This window comes from Psammomys obesus, unplaced genomic scaffold, assembly GCF_907164565.1.
Source record: "Psammomys obesus unplaced genomic scaffold, mPsaObe1.curated_primary_1811, whole genome shotgun sequence".
Taxonomy (NCBI): Eukaryota; Metazoa; Chordata; class Mammalia; order Rodentia; family Muridae; genus Psammomys; species Psammomys obesus.
In genome coordinates this window covers 23,257,746-23,284,509 of record NW_026596039.1, presented here as the reverse complement: position 1 = coordinate 23,284,509, position 26,764 = coordinate 23,257,746, and the positions used below count along the sequence as shown (strand labels likewise).

The 26,764-nt window shown below is 40.5% G+C and overlaps 1 protein-coding gene across 7 annotated transcripts in view; it reads left to right on the top strand.

Annotated features, from left to right (window-relative positions):
- The window catches only part of Glce (glucuronic acid epimerase), a 73,147-nt gene extending 46,662 nt beyond the window's left edge, over positions 1 to 26,485 (top strand). For 6 of the 7 annotated variants that reach the window (XM_055622222.1, XM_055622220.1, XM_055622218.1 and 3 more), the window contains 3 exons: positions 16,381 to 16,979; positions 17,770 to 18,015; positions 22,607 to 26,485. In XM_055622222.1, coding sequence (XP_055478197.1) covers positions 16,394 to 16,979; positions 17,770 to 18,015; positions 22,607 to 23,631 — 1,857 coding nt within the window. In that variant the 5' untranslated portion in view covers positions 16,381 to 16,393 and the 3' untranslated portion in view covers positions 23,632 to 26,485. Of the gene's footprint in view, positions 1 to 15,025; positions 15,061 to 16,380; positions 16,980 to 17,769; positions 18,016 to 22,606 lie in introns of those variants that run through there. The other variant, XM_055622224.1, reaches the window with a different exon arrangement.
- The last annotated feature ends 279 nt before the right edge of the window (positions 26,486 to 26,764 follow it).

The window sequence follows — 26,764 nt, the reverse complement described above, 5'->3', positions numbered from 1 at the left end:
TACCAATAATATCTGTGAGCCTTTGAGATCTAAAATTTACCAATAATATCTGTGAGCCTTTGAAATCTAAAATTTACCAAGTAGGAGGGTTAATTTCCTTTTCGACGCTGGCAGTTAGACCCGGGGCCTCAGGGCATTTTAGGCAAGAACTCTGCCCCTTAGCCATGTCCCAGGTCTGAACAATAATTACACTTCGGTCTTGAAGGAGCTTTCTTGTTTTTGAAGCATGGAGTGGTGTATAGGCTGTTGGTAGAGCTTACGGTAGGAGAGAGTATAGCCAAGTCTGTAAGGTTTGTGTTGCCTACACAAACAGAAGGAAGTAGGCAAGGATGTGGCTGCAGGGAAAAGAAGCTAACCTCTGGTTTTTGTCTGATACTTAGGCTCAGCTTGCACCTCTGCATAATCATGTCGATTATTGTGGAAACTGTTCTATAGTAGTGGTGAAGTGTGGTTTTAACTTTTAGTTTGTGTGTTGTGTGGGAAATGTATTTCTGAGCATTACGGAATAATTCTTGCATAAAATTTTACAGCTCCTACAGCTGTATTATTTAGCTAAACAGAATTTCTGTGCTGTAGTTTACTTGCACTTCAGTTTTTAAAACCGACAAAAATACATTCTTCATGAAAAGTGAGGTGAAACTGTAAATAGGAGGTGGAGAAAAATCCTAGCGTGCTACAGCTAATCCAGTTTAGTCACCTTCCTGATTGTTTGGAAAATTGTTCATCTGGGAAGGCTTAGCTTAAATCTTATATAATTCACATTTATGGTTGATAAAATTTATGTTCCTGGCCAATATATCATTCTGTGCAAAGGCATATTGTATTTTTTGTCTTGATTGCTGTTCTTACCAACTTTTATGAGGTAATAAAAATTACAAAAGCTTAAAGAGAAGTATTCAGGGGAATGTGTACTCAGACTTTTTAGATTGCTTATTTGGGAATAATATCAGTTTACTAAGTATTTGAGTAAATGAACTGGTAGAAAGAGGAAGATCATTTTGTTGGCTTTAAAAGGCATAACTTGTAAACATTTCACTCATTCTGCCTATTAAGAGTGTCTGCTGTTTGATAGGCACTCCATGGAGGTGTTCATTATCTTGTAACTATTTCATTAAGTAGATATTATAACCGATTTATAGAGGAGAAGGGTTTTTAGAAAGGTTATTTAATTTATTTAGCACTCTCTGTTTTGGGGATGAAGAGATGGCTCAGTGGTTAAAAGCACTGGCTACTCTTGGAGATGACCTGATTTGTTTCCCAGCATCCATATGGCAGCTCACAGCAGTATGTAATTCCAGTTCCAGGGGTTCTGCACTCTCTTCTGACCTCGCAGGCACCAGACATGCAAGTGGTGTACAGAATTATACATATTGAATGAATGAATGAATGAATGAATGAATGAATGAATGAATGAATCTAAACAAATAAGGTGACTGACTTGGATTAACTGCAGAGTTCTGTTTTCCTTTCAGATAGGTTACTACTTTGTTCAGAGTTATAATTTGACCCAAGACTAACAAACGGTACAGGCAGAAGTTTAATTACAGACCTAACTCCAATTTAAACTTTGTTTTTTGTTTTTTGAGACAGGGCTTCTCTGTGTAGCCTTGGCTGTCCTGGGGCTTACTCTGTAGACCAGGGTAGCCAGCAGCTCACACAGCTCTGCCTGCCTCTGCCTGAGTGCTGGGATTAAAGGTGCCCACCCCCACGTCCAGCCAGATGAAAACTTTTAATCCACTGCTTGTCATACTACATTTCTGCTGAATATCTCTTATCATTTATCTCTGTACTACTAGAGCACGCTAAACTTTTTAAAAATTGTGTTCTAAATGTCACTTATTTGCCCTCTAAATTTTAAAAGCAGCCAACAGTTTTTTCCCTCAGTTTCTAACAGGGGGCTGAGCCTTCAATGAGGTAGCTCAAGTTTTAGGTAATTTAAGCTGAAGAAATCTATGAACTACTCACTAAAGAGAATGTTACTAGAAATTGCAAAATAGGCCCTAACAAAAGAGCCTGTCCAATACTGGACCAGAATCTCAAAGACAACTGAATAAACCTCCACTTTGCAAGTAGCTTGACTTGGGTGTTTAGTTATAATGACCCAAAGCTGACAGTGTTACTTGATGTCTTCTTTATCATAAATATTAGAAAAGCATGTATAGGAATAGTCTAACAATAAGTTATTTTTACATGATTTCCTTTATATTCTGTCCACTTTTTCTGTAAGATGCTTTCTGAATCACCTCAGAATATCAAAAAAGTATCACAGTAATTACATTTTTAAATCTGCATTTTTATATAGATTTTCTGCATATAGATTCTTCTATATTACTAAAACTGCATGTATTTAGCATTTTAAAAATTGCCAACCCAGCAAAGTGGTGCACACCTTTAATCCCAGTACTCTGGAGGCGAAGGCAGGCAGACCTCTAGATGTTCGAGATCACCTTTGTCTACAAAGAGTTCCAGGGCAGCCAGGGCTACACAGAGAAACTTTGTGGTGGGATGGGGTGAGATTTTTAAAAATTATTATCCACCAGCTTCCTTATGAGCCTTCCTGTGTCGTTCCTATCCTGCAAGATGGCACCAAACTTGAGAAAAGATCTCCCGTGAGAACTTGTTATCAGGACTTGTAGAACTTCCTAGGAAAGCTCTTACTCGTGTTGTGAAATCCACTTGTACGGGAACCATGCAGAGCAGACACATCATTAGGCTCTTCTCTTGGCTTTCCTAATGAGTGGAGAAATCTCACAGAGCTGCAGAGGCCTGCAACTCCTTTCTGAACTAACTTATTTACATAGCTTATGCTTAAATTTAACACATTGCTTAGAAGCAGAGAGCCTTTTCCTGCAGTGCTGTACAGTGCTTCAAAGAAGAGTTTGGTGGCTGCAGTGTTGCTCTTCTGGATCAGAGCAACCAGCCGTTCACTCCCAGTCCTTGTGCTGGCCTAGAGAAGGTTAGGTTCTTGCAGGGCAGACTGCTTTTCAGAAGCTGGTGCATGGTGCTGCTCTTTTTCTCTGCACAAGCCATAAGCTTTATTCTGCTCTTACCTAGTTGGCAGAGATACATAGTGATTTGAAACCAGGTACTATGACATTGTGGCCTGGTGGAAAGAGCTTAACACTTTGAAAGTCAGATAAATGTTAGTATGAAAATCCTACACTGTGTATAGCACATGGTATATGGGGAATGTTTTTTTTTTCTGTAACCTTCCTTCCCTTCAAACCCCCCCCCCCACACACACACACAATCTTTTTGATTTGTTGAGGATTTTTAAGCCCAACATGCTTCAATAGACAAGGGTAACAGGAATGCTAATGTGTATGGAGTGCTGCTGGTGATACTCAGCAGCAGCTTGGGATGGTGGGAAGTTGAGGTTTCTGTGCAGGAACAGCCTAGTAAAGTAGACTGAAAGGCTGTGTAACTACCCACACTGTGACGAGAGCAGGCCCTCTGGGTTTCTAGGTGAGATATATTTCAGCTTACTACTTAACGGCCAATGGAACAGCATTGATAGCAGCAAAAAATACAAGTAAATTTTGTCCTGTACCTTCAATCTAGAGAATGCCTACAAATTTGTAATAGTCTCAGAAAGTCTTAGCAATTATAGTCTAACTATAATGCTCTGAAGTATTGTACAGTCCTTATGGAATAAGGCGCTTCTTGTTTGTAACAATGTGTCAATCTAAGCATAAGCTATGCAGAATTAAAATTATTGATTGATTCATATCTCACTGTGTGTCTGTTATGAATTCAATGAAATTGAGATATGAGAAAAGAACTACATGAGAAAGTAGTTAATCTGTGCATTGGTAGGACTTTCTGATCAGAGGGTGTAGTAGTCCCCTGGCTTGCTCCCCATATTCATGCTCTGCTTCTTCATCATTGAGCCCTAATATATATTTTTTTTTAATAGCACATTGCTGTCTGGAACAAAAGGATTTCTCAGCCTTTCTTTCAGCTTGAGGTGACCATGTTACTGAGGTTTGGCTAATGAGATGTCAGAAGTGTTATGTGAAATGGAAGGGAAGTCTCATTAAAGGGAACTTATTCCACACAGAGATGTGCTCCTTTGCTCTGTCTGCTGCTTCCTGGGCTGCAATGCAGACATAAAGCTGAGGCTTCAGTAGCTTTCTTGGGTCATAGGTTGATATAAAAAGATTAAAAGTGGCTGTGTCATTGATAAGTATGTAGCTATGTTCAAAGTTTCAGACTGCCTACTTTGGAGGTTCTTTTATGTGAGTAAAAAGAACACATGATATCTATTTCTAATAGCATAACCCAGTACTCACAGACAACAGTATAGCTGGACATAGGTATCTGATTCCCTCTAACCCCACCTCTAGGCACCATTGAAATAAAACCAGTACTAGAATCCCAGGAAAGTACCATGTAAAGTGAATTCATTATTTTGTATATATTAATTTAATGCAAGAAATTATTATGGCAGCAGTTATTCATAAACCCACTATTTTATAAATAAAAGACACCGAGACTTGTAGGTTAGTAATATGCCTTAAAACACTAGGGCTGGGCTTATAACAACCCTTTGAGCTATGTTGTCTGCTTCCCATCCAAAATCCCCATAAATACTTGCACATGTTCCATTTGGGCTGCTTCTGCTCCATCAGGCCAGTCCTCAGAGCAAGCTGCTCTTAGCCACATGCTCCTGGCTATGCTAACCCATGGCAAATGGCTCCTTTCTTTCTCCTTCCTCTCTTGTAGTTCTTCTGCAACCCAAAAACCCTGGGAGCCCTGCTCTGCCTCCTCTTCTGCCCAGCCCAAGCTTTAGGCAACTTTGTTAGCCAATCAGTGATAATTTGGGAGGCAAGGTTCACACAGGGTCATTTTGAATACATGAGAATTTGCTGTAGGACAGTAAGAATCTTGAGGGGCAGGAGGAGGACAAGTAGTTAACATTTGAATATGTAGTAACTCCAGATCAACCCCAACAGTATCATATTCCTGAACTACTGAAATGTCACGAAATTTCAACTGAATACTAGTTATTCACACTGAACGGACTCAGAACTTGAAAAAAAAAGGGGCTATTTGGGGTCTTGGGCAGGAAATGTACATGATGAACCTAGGATTTCATGTCGTAAAAAATAGCAGAGAAGCTATCAAAAGCCATTAAAAATGTATGGAAGAAAGGACTTAAAAGCTAATTTGAAGAGAGTGACACCGGCCCTAAACTTGAGCATTAAATACCAGTAACTACAGTAAATTGAAATTCATCAAATATGGTAAAGCTCTGAGCATCTATCTGTGTTGCCTCTTAAAGGTTCTTTGCTCATTTTCAGAAGTTACTAAAGAACCAATTTATTATTTTGAAATTGCTAAATAAAAAATTCAGTAATTGCTTTCCTGTACAAGTACCTACTCTCAGGCCAAGCAAGTAGTTGGTAAGGCGAGGTTTTCCTTTCTGAAACGTCGCAGGTGATATGTTGAGAAGAACTGGTGGGTGATAAGTGAACTGCTAATGGGGGCGTAATGATGGCTGTGTTGATGGTTCCACATTGTGTCACCCCAAATAAACTTTCCAGGGTTATCATGAAATACTCCTCATGAACAAACCTCAAACCCTAGTTTTATCAAACCTCTAGATTTAGCTGCTGATTGACAGGAAATACCAGAGACAAGATTACGCAACTATTCCAGAAACAACGCACTGTTGAGTATAAGGCAAAACATAGACTTTTAATAGATTTATTTTGTTGACAGCTTTATGCATGTATATACTGCATTCTGATTACTCTCTCCCCTGCCTTGCCTTGTCTTCTCATCCTTATCAGTCCCTTTCCCAGATTTAGGATGTTTTGTTTTGTGACCCAGTTAGCTAAATTAAGGCAGTCTGTGATTTTTAGACTGGAACTATCCGTTGGAGTCTGGTGGAGTCATTTGTACATTCATAACTGAAGGTAGTAATTAACCGTCTCCATGAATCTGTCAGTAGCAAACAGTCCAGCAGTAGAAGGACAGAGACCCCGAGTTCCTCCTTCATCTCTGCCTTACAGCTGTTCGGTCCGCTCTTGGGCAGACCCAGTGAAGGCATCTGCAGCTGCTGTGAGTTCACGGTTGCAATGGCTGTGTCTTATCTAGAAGGTGACATTCATAGTTCTTCTTGTCTTCTGACTCTTCCCTTCTTTACACCCCTCTTCCACAATGATCCCTGAATCTTTGAGGTATTCAGGAAGGAATGAGCACTTACCCATCAATTATCAGCAACATACATAGCCAGGAGTCTACATTCATAACATTCCCTGAAAAGTCTTCTGTGATTAAGGCCAAGAGTAACAGTTGTCTCTGGGTGTAAACATCAGGATGTAGAATTGACACCATGTCAGTTTAGCAGAACAACAGTATTCAGCTTACCCCCTAGGGCCTATGATATCTCCCACTACTAGTTTTTAACCAGGTTATAGAAGCAGAGACAGATTCCTTCCTATGGGGTAGGTCTCAAATCTAATCGGGGAGCAGTACCTTCCTAACAGGATGCTATATAGATGGGTACATCTTGCCTGGCAAGTTGCTCTTGTCGATCACAGGATTCACAGCTAGGTAAGTTCATTGATGCCTTTTCTCCCCTGGCAGCCTGCATAGTACCTTCTGAAATTTTGAAAGCTAGCTGCCAGGAAGGAGCTTTCAGCTCCATTCTAGCTTGATTTCTCCATATCAACAAAAATATGTTACTCACTATATAAGTGTTTACTTCAAGAAAATTTTGGGGAAAAAAAATTTTCAGACAGGGTTTCTCTGCAGAACCCTGGCTGTCCTGGAGCTAGCTCTATAGACCAGGCTGGCCTTGAACTCAAGAGATCGGCCTGCTTCTGCCCCAGTGCTGAGATTAAAGGCGTGCAATATTACTACCTAGCTGGAAAGCATTTCTGCTGCTTGTAGGCTTGAAAAATTGTGGAGATCATAGATGTTGAAAATGAATTCATAAGCAGTAAGTCTTGAATGAAAAGAGTTCTGGCTAATAGAAAAACATAAATCAAAAGGGAGTAGATAAAATAAGAACAACAGGATGGAAACTTTTTTTAAAAAGCATTAAAACAAGTAGTAGAATAGAAATTGAATTATGCAGTAGCCAAATTAAACTGCACCAGACTAGAGAGCACATTAGAAAATTGGATTCATGATATAGAATACAAATTTGAGCTTTTCCAAAATGCAAACAAAAATAGAGAAAAAATATTTGAAGGAAGTAAAGAATAAAAAGATCTAATATATAGAAGGTATATTCTAAAAGACATGAGAGCAAGTTGAATAGAGATCTGTCTGTTATTAAACACTGTACAAAAAAGATAGAGGATTACCTGATTAAAATTCAAATAGTATTCTCTAGTACCTTCAACATTTAATAAGACGATCCATTCTGCTGAAATTTTGTGATTTTTTTTTCTATATTAAAATCATAAAAAATTTAAATCCCTTACCGTGCAACCAGGCAGGAAGAGAAACAAGCAAACATAACAAAGCAGAGGCTCACCTTAGGTTTTTCTTACAGTTAAATTATATTTATATGTACATGAACAGTTGGTTTGAAGACAGAATTCAGCCTGACCTAGAAAGAGCTGAGTATGGTAGCAACATAGCTTTAATCCTTAATCCAGCACTCCAGAGGCAGAGGCAGGCACATCTCTGAATTTGAGGCCAGCGTGGCCTATATAATGAGTTCCAAGCCATCCAGGGTTTTATAAAGTCTTTTAAAAAGCGGGGGGGGGGGGGGGACTATTAACATCCAAGTTTAGTTGACTATCAGGGATCATCCAGTTTCCGAGAGGGAATTTGCGTATCTGCTTGTAGACATTCTGAGATATACTATGAACATAGACCTCACAGTCTGACAGCCAGTGTTCACTTCCCTCTCAATACTAGATATGTAAGCCATCAAATCATCATGTCTTCGGTGATGACTTAACATCACAAAACTCGAAGCTCATCATCTGTCAAGTAGGACAGACACTTATCTTGCTATGTAGCCACGCTCGCATGGAACTCTCATCTCCAACCTTCAGAGTGCTAGTATTGCCGCCTGTACCGCTGCTCTGCATGAAAAATGTAATCTTTGAAGCATTATGAACGTCCTGTATCAGAGATCATGTGAACATTTTGTTACTAAAATATTAAGGGAACTAGCTTAGCTTACTTTTATCCTATCGTGAGTCATTTCTAGAGTATTTTTGTTTACTTTCTAGAAGGATCTTAATCACCCAAAATATTAGGTCTTTTTAAAGTTAAATCCATACTGGATATTTAACCAATTGACTGTATAATTTAAATCTTTAGTCTTTCAAGCCATAAACAGTAGTAATTAAATTGCAAATCTGTTTTAAAGAGTTGGCAAAGATACATCTCAGTGTATTCTGTTATGTCACTTACATTCATTTCTATTTGGTTTGTGGTTTTCAGATACCCAAGTACAGAGAAGAAAACACAGCTGCCTGGTTTAAATGCCTGTCTTTTAATTTGCATTTTAAACAATGCGCATTCATTTAACAAATCTTTAATCAGGCCTCCTGTGGACCAAATACAGTCCTAGCACTGGGAATGCAGCAGGATAATACTCTAAGTATGTAGTATATTGGACTGAGCAAGGAGCTAGATAGAATTGCTGTTTTATATGAGTTTGTCACTGAGGCCTTTCTAATGAATTGACATCCAAGCAGTGGCTCGAATGAAGTAAGGAAGCCAGGTGAGTAGATGCTAGGGAAAGGGAGTGTCAGGCAGGGGGAACTGCAAGTGCAAAGCTTCTGATTAGAAGCATGCCTAACTTGAGTCAGTTTTCCCCAGATTACTCCTTGAAGTGTTCTTGGTCCCCATAAAAAAATTAAGAGAGAATTAAAGGCATCTTTCTCTTACTTCAGGGCACATTCTTCTTACTTTTACAGTGCTTGTATCATAGTGTTACTCTGTTGCCTGCCCACTGATTTGTCCTCTAAGCACAGGAGTGGATAGTGCCTTCCTTACCTGCTGCATAGTAACTGGACACTAACTGCTTAACCAGTCCATTTGAGTGTATATTGATGTATTCTTCTACTCATTACCTAGGAATGGTAAGAAATATAAATAGCTTGATATATTAATAAGAGAATATAGTAAGCAGTCACAATCAGAGCAACCATACCTTCGCAAACTACCTACAGTTGTTGTTTTGTGAGGAATCCTGATGCTGCTCTTCTACATACTAAGTAGCCTTCTAGGAAGTAGACTATTGTGCTGACTGGGACTGTTGAATCATTCTGAAGTATAGTTCTCAAGGTTAGTTAATAGTTTTCACCATTTTAGAGGACGGCCTGTTCTTCTGTCTGCCTTTCTTCTTTCTGTGTAGTGTTGAGACTTGTGGATTATTACTGACTCTGTGTGTTTCAGTTAACTTCAGATGTAATTCTCACAGTTTTTAACAAATAAGAAAGAGGAACTTTCAGGCTGACCAGCCCTGTATTTTTTAATTGTGGAAATGTTTTAAACATGTAAGTATGCAATTTACCATACAGTATGCCTTTTGATCAGATTTAACAGTTATTAATATCTTTTTCCAATGTTGGTTGAATGCCCTCTTAGCTTTCTTCTGATCAGGATCTTGCTGTGAAGCTCAAGTTAGCCTCCAATTCACAATCTTTCGTTAGTCTCTTGAGTGTTGGGATTGTGGGCACTTACCACCACACCTAGCTTCTACATCTTTTTTGACCCAGGATTCCATTATAATTCTATTATTTTTGAAAGTTTCTTTGTTATCTGTCATGAACCTAGAATCATCCATTTTTCAAAGAAGTCCCTTTTTTGTTTTTGTTTTTCAACAAGAAATTGTATCAGATGTAAATCTTGGCATAAGTGTGTTATTTGTTTCTCCCATCATATGCTTTGTCATGAGGGTAGTGTTGTTCCATTAGCAGTTACTCATGTTTGGGTGGAGGAAGAAAGACACTCCTCAAAGATGTTGCAAAGAACTGTGTATTTCTGTGTTTAAGTTTTGTTATTATTGTGTGTGCTCATGATGTTGGGCTTGGAGTGCAATAGTGGAGGTCAGAGGACAACTTTGGAGAGTCAGTTCTCCTCTTTAGTCATTACATGGAATCAAATTCAGGTTTGTCAAGCATGTGTGATGAGAGCTGTCTTGCACACCTGATATTTCTGTTTCAATGATAAAATGTTTGGCATATTGGAAATATTGTATAAATGATAACACACAGGTGTTTATGTTTACTTTGAGTTTATTACAATTTAAGGAAATCTTTGATTTATCAGTATATGACCTTTGAGAGACTACTTGTACCATACTTTGTGCTATTTGGGTATGGGGGGGCAGGGCTTCTCTGTGGAGCTATTTGGGTATGGGGGGGCAGGGCTTCTCTGTGGAGCTTTAGCAGTTCTGGACTCGACTTTGAAGACCGGGCTGACCTTGAACTAAGAGATCCACCTGCCTCTGCCTCTGCTTCCCAGAGTACTAAGATGACAGGCGTGTGCCACCATGCCCACCTTATTTTGTTTGTTTTGTTTTGTTTCGTTTTTTGAGACAAGGTTTCTCTGTGTAGTTTGGGCTTTCTTAGACTGGCTTTGTAGACTAGGCTGGCCTCAAACTCAGATCCATCTACCTCTGTCTCCTCAAGTTCTGGGATTAAAGGCATGTGCCACCACACCTGGCTATTTTGTTTTTAAATCATTTAATACATTTTATGATAGTAATATAAATGATAAAACATCATTGGATTAAATATTTCTAATACAAAAAGAAATCTTAAATGTTTCCCAGATCCAAATTTTTTGAACATTGACTAGATGCCATAAGTGGAAAATTCTGCACCATGAAACTACCTTATGTACAAAATCATCAAAAATACTATATAAAACTTGGAGGTGGAAAGACATCTCAGCAATTATAAGTACTTTCTGGTCTTGCAGAGGACCTGGTTTGAGTTCCCAGCACTTACATGGAGCAGCTCACAACCACCAGCTCTAGTTCCATGGGTTCCAGTGCCCTCTTCTGGTCTCTAAGAATACCTCCACATAACACATGGTGCACAAATACATACATACTAAGATAAACACATTTTTAAATATAAAAAATTATTTTCAGTGTGTGTGTGTGTTGATTAGATTTGAGTCCCATTTCAAAGATATCACATACATGTAGAAATCCAAAGACTGGGAGAAAGCCAAACCTTTCTGGTCTCAAGCATTTCAGATATTCACCATACATTGCATTCCCAGCTTTTAAATTTTATACGTATTTTCAAGACATACACAGATCTTTGCCTTCTTTCCTTTGTGGTCTTTAACTGAAATACAATGTCTACAGAAATGAAGAGATTTAAGTAACTAAAAGGTCTACCAAAAGATGACAGTTGAACAGACCTTTGTTTGGGTACCAGATTGCCCAACTGCACCTTTTGTTTGTTTACCTATCGAGGCTTCACTTGTCACTGCACTTGGATTACAGATAACTGGTATGAATCCCAGGTAAAACAACAGGCAGATTTTCTGTAGAAGAAATTGGAAATGGCTACGCTTCCAAAGCCATCTTTGTTCTGACAGTTAGAGGACCTGCTGTCCTCCTGCTCTCTCCTTATAGGACTGTGGCTGTTAGTACTTGCCTGGCTCACACAGAACTCTCTCTCTCTCCAGTCCTCTCCCCCTACCACAGTCTAGCCAAAAAGCAGACCACCTAACAGTAGTGGAGAGAATCCAATAAGAGGTCACCAGGCATGTGAGGAAAACTTAGTGCAAGAAAAAGTGACAAGAAACATGCCAATGCAATAAGCAGAAGTAATCCCCCTGAAATCAGGGACAAGGCAAAGCTGCCCACTCTCTCCTTATCTCTTCAGCATAGTTCTTGAAGTCCTAACTAGAGCAATGAGACAACTAAAGGAGATCAAGGGGATTCAAATCGGAAAAAAGAAGTCAGAGTATCACTATTTGCAGATGATACGATAGTATACATGCATGACCCTCAAAACTCAATCAGAGAACTCCTACAGCAAACACCTTCAGCAAAGTGGCTGAGTACAAAATTAACTCAAAAAAAATCTGAAGCCCAAGTCTTGTATACAAAAGACAAACAGGCTAAGAAAGAAATTAGGGAAACAACACCCTTCACAATAGCCACAAATAACATAAAGTAACTCTAACCAAGCAAGTGAAAGACCTATATGAAAAAAAACTTCAATTCTCTGAATAAAGAAATTAAAGAAGATATCGAAGATAGAAAGATCTCCCATGCTCATGGATTAGTAGGATTAACATAGTGAAAATGGCCATCCTACCAAAAGCAATCTACAGATTCAATGCAGTTCCCATCAAAATGCCAACACAGTTTTTACAGACATTGAAAGAACAATTCCTTTTTATTTTTTAACTTTATTTTTATTAATTACAGTTTATTCCCTTTGCATCCCCTTTGTATATCCTTCCCTCCTCCCCTCCCAATCCCACCCTCCCTCTTCCCCACCCCTGTTTCTCTCCCAGTCCACTGATAAGGGAGGTCCTCCTCCCCTTCCATCTGATCCTAGTCTATCAGGTCTCATCAGGAGTGGCTGCTTTGTCTTCTTCTATAGCCTAGTAAGGCTGCTCCCCCCTCGGGGTGGAGGTGGTCAAAGAGCAGGCCATTCAGTTCATGTCAGAGACAGTCCCTGTCCCCATTACTATGGAGGCCACTTGGACACTGAACTGCCATAGGCTATCTCCATGCAGGGGTTCTAGGCCATCTCCATGAGTGGTCCTTGGCTGGAGTACCAGTTTCAGAAAAGACTCCTGTGCCCAGACTTTTTGGATCTTGTTGCTGTCCATATGCAACTCCTGTCCTCTATGGGGAAAAACAAAACAAAAAACAACAGAATAGGTAAAACAATACTGTACTAAAGATCTGGTTTACAAAAGATCTCAAGCTGTACTATAGAGAAAGAGTAATAAAAACGGCATGGTTCTGGCATAGAGACAGACTGGTGGACCAATGGAATCAAATCGAAGACCCAGAAATAAACTCACACACCTATGGAAACTTAATTTTTGACAAAGAAGCCAAAACCATACAATGGAAAAAAGACAGCATCTTCAACAAATGGTGATGGTCTAACTGGATGTCTACATGTAGAAAAATGAAAATAGACCCATATATATCACCCTGCACAAAGTTAAAAGTCCAGGTGGATCAAAGTTCTTCAACATAAAACCAGACACACTAAATCTATTAGAAGAAAAGTGGGGAAGAGTCTTGACCTCACTGGCGCAGTAGACAACTTCCTGAACAGAACACTAACTGCATAGGCTTTAAGATCAACAATCAATAAATGGAACCTCATGAAACTGAAAAGCTTCTGTAAAGCAAAGGACACTGTCATCAGAACAAAATGACAGCCTACAGACTGGGAAAAGATCTTCACCATCCCTACATCTGAGGGAGGGCTAATATCCAGAATATATGAAAAACTTAAGAAGTTAAATATGAGCAAACCGAGTAATCCAATTAAAAAATAGGGTACAGAACTAAACAGAGTTCTCAGCAGAAGAATATTAAATGACAGAGAAACACTCAACAGAGAAATGTTCAACATCCTTAGTCATTCGGGAAATGCAAATCAAAATGACCCTGAGATTTTACCTCATATCCATCAAGAGTGGCTAAGATCAAAAACTCAAGGGATGATGCATGCTGGAAAGGATGTGGAGACGGAAACCCTCATCCATTGCTGACAGGAATGTAAACTTGTACAACCACTTTGAAAATCAATCTGGTACTTCCTCAGAAAATTAGGAATAGTGCTACCTCAAGATCCAGCTATACCACTCCTTAGGCATATACCCAGAAGATGCCCCACCATTCAGTGAGGACATTTGCTCAACCATGTTTGTAGCAGCTCTATTCGTAATAGCCAGAATCTGGAAACAACCCAGATGTCCCTCAACAGAGGAATGGATACAAATTGTGGTACATTTACACAATGGAATACTACTCAGCATTTAAAAACAAGGAAATCATGAAATTTGCAGGCAAATGGTGGGAACTAGAAAAGATCATCCTGAGTGAGGTAACCCAGAAGCAGAAAGACACATATGATATATGCTCATAAGTGGATTTTAGCCATATAATATAGGATAAACACACTAAAATCTGTAGCCCTAAAGAAGCTATGCTCATAAGTGGATTTTAGCCATATAATATAGGATAAACACACTAAAATCTGTAGCCCTAAAGAAGCTAAACAACAAGGAGGAAACTAGGAAAAACACTTAATCCTCATCTAGAAGGGCAAGCAGGATAGACATCTGAAGTAGAAGACAACAGGACAGGAGCCTTCCACAGAGGACCTCTGAAAGACTACCCACCAAGGTATCGAAAGAAATACTGAGACTTATAGCCAAAGTTTGGCCAGAGTGCCAGTATTTTTATGGAAAAAGAGGGAGATAGAAAGACCTGGAGGGGACAGAAACTCCACAAGGAGAACAATAGAGCCAAAATACCTGGGCCTAGGGGACCCTGCAAAGACTGATACTCCAACTAAGGACCATGCATGGAGAGGACCTAGACCCCCTGTTCAAAGGAAGCTCATTGGCTGCTCAGTTTCCAAGTGGGTGCCCTTGTAAGGGGTACAGAGGCTGTTTCTGACATGAACTCAGTGACCAGCTCTTTGATCACCTCCCTAGCAGGATGCAGCCTTGCCAGGCCACAGAGGAAGATGATGCAGCCAGCCTTGATGAGACCTGATAAGCTAGGGTGAGGTAAAAGGAGAGAAGGTCCTCCCCTATCGGGAGTAGGGAAAGAGCATAGAGGGAGAAGAAGGAGAGTGGGTGGAACTGGGAGGAGACAAGGGAGGGGCCTGCAGGGAAAATACAAAGTGAATAAATTATAATAAATATCTAAGTAAAATTTTTTTAAAAATGAACTCTGTAGTGTATAGAGAGCCACAAAGATAGCAGTTCCATTAAACTACAGGAGGACACCCTGTCAGATTGAAAGGGCACATCTGGTACAGAAATAATCAGCCAGCATGCCTTTCTTTCAGAACTGGAATTCATGAGATGAACAAAAACTCCTTAATGAAGTCATCTGCATAGTGACAGGTATTAGATTGCATTTAAACATTACCCATAACCCTTACTATTTTAAGATAGTGCAGTTCTGCCCTGAGACTTTGAAGCTAATCTGAATACAATCTGCATCCTGCCATACTGTTAAGAGTGGGAGCAGAAGGGACGGCAAGATGGCACAGTGGTTATGAGCTATTCCAGAGGACAGCTTCCAGGGCCTGTATTGGGTTGCCCACAACCACCTGTAGCTCCAGCTGCAGGGAACCAGGCACTCTGGCCTTTGTGGGTATCCACACTAATGTGCACATACCCACACAGAGACATATACTTAAAAATAACTGAAAAATGAGCCTTAAGCCAGAAAAAAAGAAAAGTGTTGGACTTGGACTTGAATTGATTTTAGGTGTTTAGGGGCTTAAAGTTTACCTTCTCTTGGAATTGGAAGAAATGAGTTTTATATGCTCATTGTTAACTTTCTTAACTGAAATTAATTTTTCACAAGATGTTTTCATATAGGCATTTGTTCCTTTTATCCTGCTTAAAAGGTATATATTGTGGGGAAAGTGAAAAGAGATTACAAACAAAATAAGTAATTGTGGAATCACTGCACATTAAATTACAGAGCAACTGGCAAACATCGACTGAGCATTTACATTCTTTACTCTGAGCAATCTCAACTGTTCTATACATCAGACATGGAACGAACATAATTTCATGTTCTCCAGTGACCTTTACATATCATCGTAGCTGTGTCTTCCTTCTTCAGTACTTCTTCAGACATTTGTCTGGCTTAAATTTGAAAGTATTCTTACTGCTGTATTCAGAATGGGCTTGGGAGCGCAATTCTAGACAGGGGTAGAAAGGGGCCATCAAGCGCTGCAGGTGAAAATGACCACAGCTTAACATTGTGGCAGTGGTGAAGTTTGTTAATTGGGTCTCAAGTGAGCAACACAGAAATCAGGGTTTTTAGTCTGAGTAGTGGAAGAGAGAGTAGGTTGAGGGAGAAGACCGGCATGAAGCTGTGAGTGTTACAATGTGGAAGCTTATTTGGCTTCCAGGTAAAGATGCCAGTTTACTTGGGCTGGCTCTTACGTGTGTGTGTGTGTGCATAATAAAAAACATTCTTGAGATACCAAAGGAGCACAGAATGAAAATGTGGGCATCTCTGCTTTAGAGATCTGTGCTAACAGAGCAGTTTGCCTTTTATCTTTGCCCATTCTGGAAAGTTTGAGTTCTTATTTTAAATATGATCAGATTACATGTATTTGATAAAATGTCGAGATACACACATTGAATAAGTCTATCTTAAGTAAAACAAACTTAATGTGCGTGATTTTCTTCTTTCCTCCGTAGGGATGGTCTGAATATGCGTTGTCTGGCGGCTCGCATCAGCTATAGGACTTTGATTGTCATCTGTGCGCTCTTCGCTTTGGTCACAGTCCTTTTGTGGAATAAGTGTTCGAGCGACAGAGCAATCCAGTTTCCGCGGCACTTGAGCGGTGGACTCGGAGTGGATGGGTTAGAAAAAAGAACAGCAGCATCCCAAAGTAACCACTATGCCTTCCACGTGCCCAAGCAGCAGTCGGAGGAGGCGTTTCCTCAGGAGCAACAGAAGGCACCCCCTGTCGTTGGGGGCTTCAACAGCAACGGAGGAAGCAAAGTGTTAGGTCTCAAATATGAGGAGATTGACTGTCTCATAAATGATGAACATACAATTAAAGGGAGACGAGAGGGAAATGAAGTTTTTCTCCCATTCACTTGGGTAGAAAAATACTTTGATGTTTATGGAAAGGTGGTTCAATATGATGGCTATGATCGATTTGAATTCTCTCATAGCTATTCCAAAGTCTATGCACAGAGAGCCCCTTACCATCCTGATGGTGTGTTTATGTCCTTTGAAGGATACAATGTGGAAGTCCGAGACAGAGTCAAGTGTATAAGTGGAGTTGAAGGTTGGTATCTAGTTGTTGTACCTGGATTTTTCTAGCTTGATTGTGTTAAGGACTAAGAAACAGAAGATGTTAGTTACACAGACACTATATAGCTTAATGGGAAGAGACCTTTCATTGTTGCTCTGTCTCAGCAACAAGAAACAGGCCAAGTGTAAATCTATTGAAGCTTTCCATTTGGTGTGATTTAAGGGCAGCAATAAGACCAGACTGAATAAATAGGATTATTCCATTAACCTGCCTCAGAGTCTCATCAGTGAGGTCAAGGCACCAATCTCTAGAAATTGTACTTCAAAATAATAAAGTTACTGAGCCAGAGATGTGGCTCAGTGATAAATCATTTCTCTAACATATGCAGGGCCTAGAGTTAAGTCCCAACTATCACAGAAACACATATATGTAGCAGTAAAAATTGTACCAATACAGGGAATAGATGGGCAGCGAGATCCAGGCTATGGTAAGCTTTTTAACTAACACCTATATTATTTCTCCAAGGTATAATAATTTCCCAGTGTTAAATATTTCATCACTTAGTAAAAGGTCAGCAGGTGTGTGTGTGTGTGTGTGTGTGTGTGTGTAATCTTTTTTAAATGGGTCATTACAACGATGTACAATAATGTGTAATCAGTGTGAGAATTAAGATTGATCAATGGAACACACCATGAAAGCAGAAAAAAAGATTCAAAGTTGTAGATAACCCTAAAACCTTCCCCAGAAGTGCAGCAGTAAAGGTTAGTCCTCAGAATGCCTCCTCAGTGTCTGGGTTTAGTGATTCGTTGTTTGTTTCTTATAGGTGTGCCATTATCTACACAGTGGGGACCTCAAGGCTACTTCTACCCAATCCAGATTGCACAGTATGGGCTAAGTCATTACAGCAAGAATCTAACCGAGAAACCCCCTCACATAGAGTTATACGAGACAGCAGAAGACAGGGACAGAAACATCAGACCTAATGAATGGACTGTGCCTAAGGGCTGCTTCATGGCCAGTGTGGCTGATAAGTCTAGATTCACCAATGTTAAACAGTTTATTGCTCCAGGTGAGTTTCATAGTGTGTGTCTCTTACATTGAAGTTGATTTAACAAACTGGTGTACTTGTAAAATTTTTAATGATTGTTTAAAACAGAGTAATAAGTTCTTTTTTTGTTGTTGTTGAGTCTACATCCTGGTTGTAGCCCTATCCCTTCTCCTCTCCTAATTCCACCTTCCATCCCTCCCCCCCCCCTTCACCTATTCCTCAGAAAAAGGGAGCTCCCTTTCCCATCTAGCCCAGCTCATCAAGTTGCATCAGGACTGAGCATGTCCTCTTCCCCTGTGGCCTAACAAGGCAGTCCCGCCAGGGGGAAGGGATCAAAAAGCTGGCAAGAGAGTCTATGTCCACTGCAGTTCCCACATCCCTTTACTTGAGGACCCACATGAAGCCTGAGCTGCCCATCTGCTACATGTTTGTAGGGGGCCTAGGTCCAGTTCAGGCATGGTCCTTGGTTGATGCTTCAGTCTCAGCAAGCTCTTTATGTTATATAAATAAATGATGTTATCTAAGTAAAATCTTCCCAAAACAGAACTGGGGGTGGGGGGAGTCAGAAAAGGAGAATTAACTATGTGAAGAACCAAGCAGTAGAGTGATGCTAAAATGTGGATATGGCTGTTGTTTGCTTCTTGTGGTCTGTATACCCCAGAATGAAGTTCTTTGGTTTGGTTTAGTCTTTGGAACTAGAATCTCACCTAGGACTTTGTACATACTAAGCAAGCATTCTGTTACTGAGTACATCTGGCTTATTATAATATGTTGGCACAACAGAGTTGAATTTTTAAGTTCTGCCCTAAGTTAAATTTTGTTTTAACTGCAAGAGCCATCCTTTCCTTTGCATATTTTAACCAATATAATTTTATTTTTGTCAAAAAAAATTATAGCATTAATAGGCCTATTCTTATACTGAATTTTGTTAATGTACTAAATTATATGAAACTCCATATAAAACCATTTACATTAATAAAATCATTTATAAAATCAAATTAACCTTATGCAACATTTCCCTTTTACTAAGACAGTCTCATTAATTAGGATGTAATGTATTTTCCTGTACTAATCAATATCCATGAGAATTAATGAGTCCATTACTTTAAAAGACAAAGAAATAATCTTAGTACCTCAGGCTTCATCTTGATGTTGTCAGATTCAGAACTCATTTCCCCTTCCTCCAACCTGGAGTAGGTGAATAAAAGAAAAGAAAGAGGATGAGACCTCCTTTGTATTCTGTATTTTCTCCTTGTGCTTTACTGATGAAAGATCTGGGAAGCCGCAATACAAATCTGCTCATCCTTCATAGCCTTGAATGATGCCTCTAGGAGTTCAGTGCAGTGCAAAGAAGGGAACCTTCAGTTTTTATTGAGACTAGAACGCCTTTTCTCCCATGATATTTGTGGTACTGCAGTATGTACATGGTCTTAGCTTGTTACAGGACAGCTACCATGGCTGGGTGTGAGGACACAGGGAAAGCTTCAGAACAGCTGCTTACACCTAGAAAGTTATTGCAACAGGAAATTACTACATGAAGCAAAAAACGTGGTTTTTGGTGAACCCAAGGAGTTTCATTTTACATTGATAGTGTTGTCTAGAAAATTGCACCCTTCACCCGGTCTGTATGGTCTAACTCTGTCCTGTTGAAAGCAGCAGATTTCATTGATGCTTTTAGATGCCTTGGTGAATGCAAAGGTCGATTCACACATCCTGCAGTGACACCTTAGCCTGTCATTCATTCAGTGGCCAGATGCTAGGGATAAACTACTTTTTGTGTGGTTTCAAGCACACAGAGAACTGTTGACAGCCATGTTGTTAGGAGGGTTGGTAAGTCTGGTAGCTGGGAGTGGCATGTGTATGTACATGTTACTTGCATGTTCCGGGAACTGCACTGTGATGGTGATGGAGCTTTGTGGGAAACAGTCTAAGGCATGTGGCTGAGAAATTGAGACTTGTCTTTAAAGCATAGGTGTTAGACCATCCAGATTGGGTAAAGGGAGAACCAGAGGTGATTTTTCTTTCTTGGTCTTTTTCCTCAAAGGAGTTTGCTTTCCCCAAAAGGAACAAAGTCCCCTTGAGTGAAGAACTGTTTTATAAGCCAGATGTGTAGAGCACCCATGAGCGTAAACCGCAGCACTTAGGAAGCAGAAGCAGAAGGTCATCACCTCCAGAGCAGCCTAGACTGCATAGTGAGACCCTGTAAGGGCGGCCCTGCTTTCCTTGTAGGCCATGTAAATACGCTTTTGTTTTAATACCAAGTGTGGGACTTTAGTTGGGCTGTAGTTGTCCTCACCTGTTAATCGTCTCGTGCAGAGTGTGGCTTTTGCCAGCTGGTAACGGCCTTCCATATGAGGCACGGAGAAGGACATGGTCTAGGACCCTGAAAATATAAATATGAGATGGAGAAAAAGACGCAGTAGCATTTAGTGTGGTATTCCATGTGGTGAGGAGCGGAGAGACCGGAGGAGACGGACGGTGTTGCAGTTTAGAGAGATGCTTTGGGGTGCGGTGGCGTGGAGACTGCTAGCCTCACCTGTGGTTGACAGATTGGTGTACAGAGAGCTGTGAAAGGACCCCTTGGCCCTAAATAGCCAAGAAAAGTAAAGGGGTCTGGGCCCCTCTTCCCATTAACCTTTTCTCTCTCCTACTTAAGGTGGGGGTGTTGGTAGAAGAGAAGTAGAGGCCTAAACACCCCAAATAAAGTAGAATTTTTAAAAAGATCACTACAGGTGGCTTTCCGCTACAAGACCCTGCCTGAAAATCAACACACGTGGAGGGGGATTTGATAAGTCTGCTGTGCGGAGTATAACTTTGTCCTGTGTGATTCGTAGGACAGTTAGGAATCCTATAGTCTAGCAGCTAATTGAGCTTAAGCTCCAGGTTTCATTTTACTGAAAAGGAGGAGAGTACCAGTTAGAGAATGAATGCATGATGACACTTTGACAGGTAAAGTGGATTTTGCTGAACTAAGTTTTTACTGTGGTCAATTTTTAAAACATCACCCTGACATTATTTGATTCATAAGTCTGCTGTGGTATTGTCATTCTTGATACAGTTTTCATAACTGCTCTATCAAAGGAAGTCATTAAGAGCTTTGGGCTGTGTGTATCCATACTGGCAGAATACAGCACTGAAAGGCTCCACTCCATCTGATGCAGTCCAGGCTGATCTGATCTTTGCTCCTGTGACGCACAGAATATCCTCTCAAGGTCTACTGGAAGCAGAGGTCTGCTTTTATGGCTAGGTCTGAAAGAAGGAACCTCCATTTAATATTGTTTTGAGCATAGATTTTCAGTGTCATTTGTCTTCCCTGCAGTCTCTGTGCTGCAGAAACCTAGATTGTAGTCCATGCTATACTAGTAGCTGTTTAACCTCACAAAATCTATATATCTTCATCTTTAAAGCAGAAACAATTCATGTTTTACCAACCTCAGGACCTGCATGTGGGCATGTTTGGGAAATTTAAGCCATGTAAAGATTAAGATGTTCATATTTCTCCTTTGATGGTTTATAATTTGTGCTGCAAGTATTGTTTATGTGATGTGAAGTAATGTGTGTGTGTTATTCTTGCTGCTACTTGATTTTAATAGGCACAGTGTCTTTTGGTAACTGTTAGGTGAGCATCATTTAAAGGGTCATCTTGCTGAGAGCCAACCATCCCTGTACTCTGGCCATACAAGAGAAGTTTTGTATTTCATAAATGCCAAATAGAACAGCTTTTACCATTTTATTAGCATGTGGTAATTGGTGACAATAATCACCATCATTTGTCACTGTTCTAAGCCAGTGTCTTTTTTAAATTGTCTAAATTACACTGCAAAGTGAATATTATCTCTGCTAACACCCAAAACTGGAATTTGGAAAGGTCTGTTTTACCTTTTTAGAGCTCTGGCAGGACAGGAATTGCGAAAGGTTTTTTCATTCCTAAGTATATTCTCCCCTTCCCTCTTTTTGTCTTATACATGAGCCATTGTTTAATTTCCAGTCATTTTGTTCTCAGTTCCAGAGACTATAAGAAACAAACATCGTTTTCAATATTAAGTTAAGAACCGGGCTGGACATTCTGGGTTCTCTTGTTTGTGTTTGGCAAGTATCAGCTGAGATACTTTACTGTGTGTCTCAGTTACACATCTGAAAGTGGGAGTGAAGCCGAGCATATTCACAGCTAAGCGGGCTTGTCAAGCAAGGTCAGCAATGGAAGACACTTAGAATATCAGGCAGTAAACACAAACTGCATTAGAAATGAAATTTTATACGTAGCTGTCTGTCTAAAACTTGAACCCTCTTGTAACAGTATGCATTGAACCAGCTTTTGACTATTTTTTCGCCCTTTTATGGAATAAGTGTACTAGAATAATAGTGATTCTTGATCAGGCATCTGGTCTAGAAAAGACAGTTTTATCAGCTATTCTTAGTTATTTGCCCTGAATCTTTTCTGTAAACCAGAGGCAAAGGTAAGGAGAAGCCATCATGAAATCACCAGATTTGCTACTTAGCAAAAATCTGGAGTTAATTTTGTGTGGTCAGTAGTTGTCAAGGATAAACTGAAATTAAATTTTAAGTATAAAAATACTTTTATTCTAACCAGTCCTTGGTCTGTCCCCCACAGAAACCAGTGAAGGTGTGTCTTTGCAGCTGGGAAACACAAAAGACTTCGTTATTTCATTTGACCTCAAGCTCTTAACGAATGGGAGTGTGTCTGTGGTTCTGGAGACCACAGAAAAGAATCAGCTCTTCACTGTGCATTACGTCTCAAACACCCAGCTAATCGCTTTTAAAGACAGGGACATATACTATGGCATTGGGCCCAGAACTTCGTGGAGCACAGTTACCAGAGACCTGGTCACTGACCTCAGGAAAGGAGTGGGTCTTTCTAACACAAAAGCTGTCAAGCCAACCAAAATCATGCCCAAAAAGGTGGTTAGGCTGATTGCAAAAGGGAAAGGATTCCTGGACAACATTACCATCTCAACCACAGCCCACATGGCTGCATTCTTTGCGGCTAGTGACTGGCTAGTGAGGAACCAGGATGAGAAGGGTGGATGGCCAATTATGGTGACCCGGAAGTTAGGAGAAGGCTTTAAGTCTTTAGAGCCAGGGTGGTACTCTGCTATGGCACAAGGGCAAGCCATCTCTACCTTAGTCAGGGCCTATCTTCTAACAAAAGACCTTGTATTCCTCAATTCAGCTTTAAGGGCAACAGCCCCATACAAGTTCCTGTCCGAGCAGCATGGAGTTAAAGCTGTGTTCATGAGTAAACATGACTGGTATGAAGAATATCCAACTACACCTAGCTCTTTTGTCTTAAATGGCTTTATGTATTCTTTAATTGGGCTGTATGACCTAAAAGAAACAGCAGGGGAGAAGCTTGGCAAGGAAGCAAAGTCCTTGTATGAGCGAGGCATGGAATCTCTGAAAGCCATGCTGCCCTTGTATGATACCGGCTCTGGGACCATTTATGACCTCCGCCACTTCATGCTGGGCATTGCTCCCAACCTGGCCCGCTGGGACTACCACACCACCCACATCAACCAGCTGCAGCTGCTCAGTACCATCGATGAGTCCCCAATCTTCAAAGAATTTGTGAAGAGGTGGAAAAGCTACCTTAAAGGCAGCAGGGCAAAGCACAACTAGAGCTCGAAACCAAAAGTGCATTCCAGCCTCTTCTGAACTCAAGGGCTGAGCTCTGTGTCAGCAGCAGAGCTCAGCAGCGCGTCGCACATTTTAAAATAGCTTGTGTTCTGGGTTTGTGGGTCATAGCAACGTGAGAAGAAACCCTTAAAGTTAGTCTTCTGAAACAATTGCATTCCGTGGGTCAGGTGCTTAGAAATGTAGGCGCGGAAAGTGTTCAGTCAGTACGCTGAACAAAGGTGTGATTCGGCCTCCATGCAGAGTTGCTCTGGGTCTGTGCGAGATGATGGTAAGGTGCTGCTGCTAGCCTGCTGCCGAGCACTTACCTCCGACTTCGAGTGGAGTGCTTTTAGAATGTGATTATTTATATTTATATGAAAGCAGGCTTTTAGAGAACTGTGCGCGCAGCCTGGATCGTGAACCGTGTTTTTAAAAACTGTTTCCTTCCCGTAGATTGATTCCTGGGAGGGAGTAAGCATTGGTTGCATTTTTGTTCAATTGTATATGAAAACTATTTCGAATTATGGTTTTCTTGAACTGTGTATATTTAAGCATAGCCTGTGTTCAGGTTTCATGGTCACATAACATAAGCACAACTGAAATGAAACTTGCTGACTGCACAAGAAATTACAGACATGCTATGTTTATAAACTCGATCTACAATCAGTAAGAAATTACAGACACGCTATGTTTATGAAACTCGATCTACAATCAGTAAGTGTGATAATCGTCTTCCCCACCTCTCTTCCCAATGCACTGCGTCTCTGTCACTATCTATAATGTTGCATTTCATTTCCGGGATACTTCAGTAATTTTGTCCACTTAGAGGACATTACCTAGAATATTACTTATAAGCTTAAATTTGTGACAGACCTAATCATGATTTGAAGCTGATCACCAGTTCCTTTTAGGACGTTTCTCCCTTAAAAGAAAATTGCCAGGTTAAATGTTACATTTAGGAGTCAAAGTAAAGTTCTTCCTGCCCAGATTGTCACCATCACTTTTCATATCGTTGCACACTGTTTCTCAGCAGCGTGATTTTGAATGACTCACGCGTTGAAATAGAAAAGGTACTGCTGTCTGTTGGTGTGTGCCGTCACATCTGTAAGTGGGTGTCAGAGTCCTCATGCCATGGGCAGTGTCTCTAGGGCTTCAGGCATTTGGTAAAAGCAACAGGGATAGGTTTTGCTCTGGTTTTTGTTTAAGGTGTGATAAAATGGAGACAGATAGGTAATGTGAGCCTCACACAATTTCTAGGGACAAACAACGGAGATTACTCATGCTGTCTTGTCAGAGGCACATTTAAGAGCCAGGTGGATGATCTGCCTACACATTGTACTTCCGTTGAATTCGGCTACCAAATACTGCTGAAACAGGAATATATAAATAATGCATATATACACATACATATGTAAAAACATATCAGCATCAAAGGAGACAGGAAAGAAGATCTCTACTGAAGACAATATTAAGCTGTTGAAAAATAAGCCTAGACTCCCAGTTTATATGCCCACACCTTAATTTTGTCCACAGTGAAACCAGTGAGGTCATTAGGTTCCTCAGCTTTTACTACTGCTGTGGTTCTCACACACTAGATGTTTCAGCAACATCCGAACATGCACATTTTGTCTCAGCAATAAAAATGAGGACTCCCTTTTTACTTTCAGTACCTATGTTCAAAACAGGCCTGCCCACCTGGGAACAGTGTTCGCTCTATCAGATTTGTTGCTGGAGTGGCCCCGGCTTCTGCTCTCTGTTCGCATGTAGGTCTTCAGATGAGAGGAGTCAGTGAAATCATCCCGGTACTGCTTTTGTGACAAACACCAGTGCCTTACCCATGTGGTTGTCCTTTTCTACTGAAGAGGGAAGGTTTTTGTTTTTTTGTTTTTTTGTTTTTTTTTTTTGGATGTAGAAATAACAGTTCACTGCTGTTGCTTTTCCACTGCCTTCCACATTGTAACAGCTACTTGTCTTGAGATGCCAGAATTCCCTAAGAGGTCACATGGAGCCTATGACAGTGACAGCACTGTTCGTGCTTGGCTTGTCAGACTTGAGGATGCTTCTGTGACACTTGGGGGTTCACAAAAGTGAGACTGTAGGTGTGCAGAAAGTCTGCCTCTGAAGTGGGATCCATAGCATGCTTAACAGGTAGGCGATGCTGCTTTGGGGGAGCTGGGTGTATGTGGAGGAGCACTGCCCGGGACCCATGACAACATTACCTAGGTTTTTAAATCGTGTAAATGTTTACTTATCCTGAGTCTAGAGAGAATGGGGCGGGTATTTTAACTTTTTGTTGTGTTTCTTTAAAATTTTTCTTCAAAGGTACTGATTTGGTTCACTTTTCTGAGTTAGCTTCCATATTGAATCTGTTGCCATTTCAGTAGTAAAACAGCCAAAAGTTTCTAGACAAAGGGCAAGTTTGGCCCTTTAGGAGTTACTGTATATAACGCTTCATTCAAGAGCACGCAGCATCCATGAGCAAGTGCAGAAATGACACAAGCACTCTCCAGATGTGGCGGGCCGCTCTCTTTGTTGGTGTACAGGCTCACCAAAAGCTGCTGGTTTTGTTCTTGTAATTGTTTCCTCGCTTCTCCATTGTACATGTGGGGTATATGCCATGTGTCAAATATGCAATAATGTGTTTACCGGATGCCCCTCTGGAGGGTGGTCCTCTGTAAAGCTGTACAGCCTTTGCAGTTCAAGCACAATGTGCACATGTTAGTTTTCTATACAGCGGAACTTGATTTTTTCAAATTGAAAGGTATTTTGTTTCTATATAAAGTTTAATGGGTTGTTTGTGCTTAATGTAAAGCTGCTTTATAAAATTGTAAAATAAAGTTTTTATCTTGAAAAGGAATGTACTTAGATAGTTCTCTTTATTCTGCTTAGTTTGTGATGATGTGAGCCCAGCAAGCATTTGACCAACATTTCCTGTTGAACTTGCGGATAGGGAACCAGAGTATAACACAGGAGCCTTAATCTGTAGGGAACCAGAGGACACTGGACACATTCAGATAATAAAGTGCTGCCCTGTGCTCAGTCAGGGGCTAAAGCCCAAGCTGGAGCTCTAGGGTGAGGACAAGTAGAAGAATGGAGGAGCAGCTTGAACAAACACTTGGGTACCCAGCTGGGTGTG